Source organism: Nelumbo lutea, chromosome 8 (genome assembly GCF_056320005.1).
Source record: "Nelumbo lutea isolate HS-2025 chromosome 8, American lotus-T2T, whole genome shotgun sequence".
NCBI lineage: Eukaryota > Viridiplantae > Streptophyta > Magnoliopsida > Proteales > Nelumbonaceae > Nelumbo > Nelumbo lutea.
This window is the reverse complement of record NC_142691.1, coordinates 25,605,887-25,608,818: the sequence shown is the minus strand read 5'-3', so window position 1 is coordinate 25,608,818 and position 2,932 is coordinate 25,605,887. Positions and strand designations below refer to the sequence as shown.

At 38.6% G+C, this 2,932-nt stretch overlaps 1 protein-coding gene across 1 annotated transcript; it reads right to left on the bottom strand.

Moving 5' to 3' along the window:
* Positions 1-768: 768 nt before the first annotated feature.
* LOC148843480 (agglutinin-2-like) lies at positions 769-2,301 on the bottom strand. Its single transcript, XM_088959417.1, has one exon. It carries the CDS (start codon positions 2,299-2,301, stop codon positions 769-771), a length of 1,533 nt encoding a protein of 510 aa, XP_088815543.1.
* Positions 2,302-2,932: the final 631 nt, after the last annotated feature.

Sequence of the window (2,932 nt, the reverse complement as noted above, 5' to 3'; positions counted from 1 at the left end):
TGAAATTTTTTTGTAAAAATATTCACAATATTTTGCATTTTTCTTTAAAAAGAAATGAAACCCTTTTAGAGACAGTCAAAAGTGTCTCTAAGTATTAAAACATACAAATTTTTTCTTTTCTTAGATTTTTTTTAGAGGCACATAAAATTGTTGCAAAATCATTTAGAAGCATTCAAATGTCTCTCTAAATTGAACTTTTAGAGGCGTTTTTAACTACCTCTATACAAGACTTTTAAGGTCAATGCAATAGAGAGTTGTATGTGCCTCTAAAAGTCTAATAAATTCGCATTCAATGCTCAACCAAGTACGCCTCTAAAACATTTAGTGACAGGGCTTTTAGAGGCACTTACCTAGCCACCTCCTATTACTTCAGAGACATTTTTTCAGCTTTTAGAGTCAATTATGACGGCTTCTATAGATGGATTTTCTAGTAGCGTGCACTTACCTGAAGAAGCATTTCCTAGGAAAAACTTATCCAACTAATTGCATTTACCCGAATAAATAACCTACCGAAAAATAAACAGACCAAAAAATTGGAGGAGAATTACTTGGATTTAAAAATTAATTTTAATGGAATAAACAAATGAGGATTGAAGAGAAAAAAAAAAAAGACAGATAGAAGGGGGAGAAATGGGCGGAAGAAGGTAATTACAGCATAGGGAGAGATAATTGGTCTTCTACGAAATTCTCCTTACTTGTATGTTTTTATTCATGGGTAAGGTAATAGTCCGAATCACCGTAACTTAATTCAACCTAATTCAACCTGATTCAACCTGATTTCACTTTTGGATCTGGCTTAAGGAATTGTAGATTGCCGATATTGTGCCTTACTTTCCATGTCAGTGAGTGTGAGTCCTGTCGTCCAAAGAGATGGGAATCGAGACTACCGTTGGGCATGAACTCGTATACAAGGAGAAACTCATTTCGCTGGTGGCACCAACCCACAAGTTGGACCAAGTTTTTATGCCGTAATTGACTAATGATTTTCACTTCGGACATATACTCCTTTATCCCTTGTTTAGACCCTTTGGAGACCCTCTTCACGGCCACTTCCAAGTTGAGATCACTCAGAAAACCTCTATAAACGCTTCCAAATCCTCCCTCTCCAAGCTTTTGTTCCTCATCGAAGTCATTCGTTGCCTGAGCCAATTCACCATACAAGAACCTTTTAGGTCCAACTCCCATTTCGAATTCATCATTCATAGAACCATCATTATTAAGAACTGCACTCTTCACTTCTTCCATATCCCTCATCCTCTTCATATGCATGATGAACCAAATCATGCCTGCCAACAAACCCATCGACGTAACTGCACCAACAACCAGTCCAACGATCAATCTTGTATTGTTTGTCTTCTTTATCTCTGTAGCCTCTGAAGTAGAATTATGCCCCCCGTTCCCCAACGTGGAATTACTCCCCATAGTTGAGTTATGACCGTCATTTCCCACTGTTGAATTAGACACCTTTACCTCCAAACTCGAATAAAAGTCCCAGGAATGAAGTTGATGTAGCTCCACGAATTTACCAGTAGTAGCAGAAAGCCCAATAGTCACCCATTCTGGCAAGAACTTCCTCATATCAACTATATAAGAAAGATTAGGGCTCTCACCGGACACTGGCTTTTCATCATAAGTAAAGAAAACACTCAGCAATTTTGTACTAGAATTATAGATAATCCGAGCATCAACTGTGCTCCCATTGATAATATTACTACTAGACCACTCAGCAGTTGCCACAGAAAAAACGGAATTGACATCGATACCCACATGATTGTAGTCTGGATCCCAGTAGTCATTTGAAAAGGTGTCGAACTCTACTGCAATAAGTTGATTTTCTGTGTTGTTGTCGAACCGACGGTCGAAACTTAAAAGACCAAGACAGCCACCTCCTGACTGTGGAGGGATGATAGAACCGTTTGGCGTGAGGAAGAAAGCCAACCCATCACCAAAGATGCTGTCATTCAATAATTTAATGGTAAAGGAGAAATGGGTGTTGAAGTCTGTGAGATCTCCCGTCTCCTTGTTCCAGAGGCGCACCGGTTCTTTATATATAGCTCGACCTTCGCTACCGTTCAAGCTACTGTCACGTGCGTTTATGGTGAGATCGACGCCATTTTTAGAGAACTCAGCATCGCCTTCCAATATTAAGTTGTATCTTGTCTTGTCGTCGGATCTGGAAAAGTTGAAGGATAATGAATTTGAAGAAGGGATTAGCGAAGACAAAATGATGGAAATATAAAAGAGAACGTAAGGAAGTACTGGGGAATGGAGATGCAAGGTTCTTGAGTAGCGGAGGGCCATTATTCAAAGCCGGCGCGGCCTGTTCAGATACTTTGCAGACAGATCAAGGAGAATAGATCATTATATAAAAGCATAAACGGGCAATGCTTGAGTCAACTGTGAACTTGACCGTCATTCGGGTTCGGGGTGCCTGATCACCCGTTTGTCCGAGTACCCCCTTCTGGATCCGGGTCCACAAACACTTGATCACACATATTTTGATAATGTGTTTTGATACACCACCGTTACCACACGCATACACACATATTTTATAGGTTCAACTATGATATATAAGACATAATATCTGAAAAACATGGGAGTGTCTGGCTGTCAAGGTGTTATTTATCAAAATTGGTGGATTTTGATCGGTTAAAGATCTTAGGATACCATGTCTTTTCAGTATCATAAATTTTTCTTTATTTTTACCTGTTTTACCTTACTATGTAATTGTCTATATGGTATTCGAAAATTATAGGAGTTCCACAAGACAAATATTTCTATATAATTGATTCTAAAGTATTCAAAAATTATAGAAATGCCACATATAAGATAAATATATCATCTTTACCTCCTTATGTAATTGCCTATGTGATATTCCAAAGTTGTAGGAGTGCCACATATGGAACAAGTGTACCATCTTTACCTCCCTCTG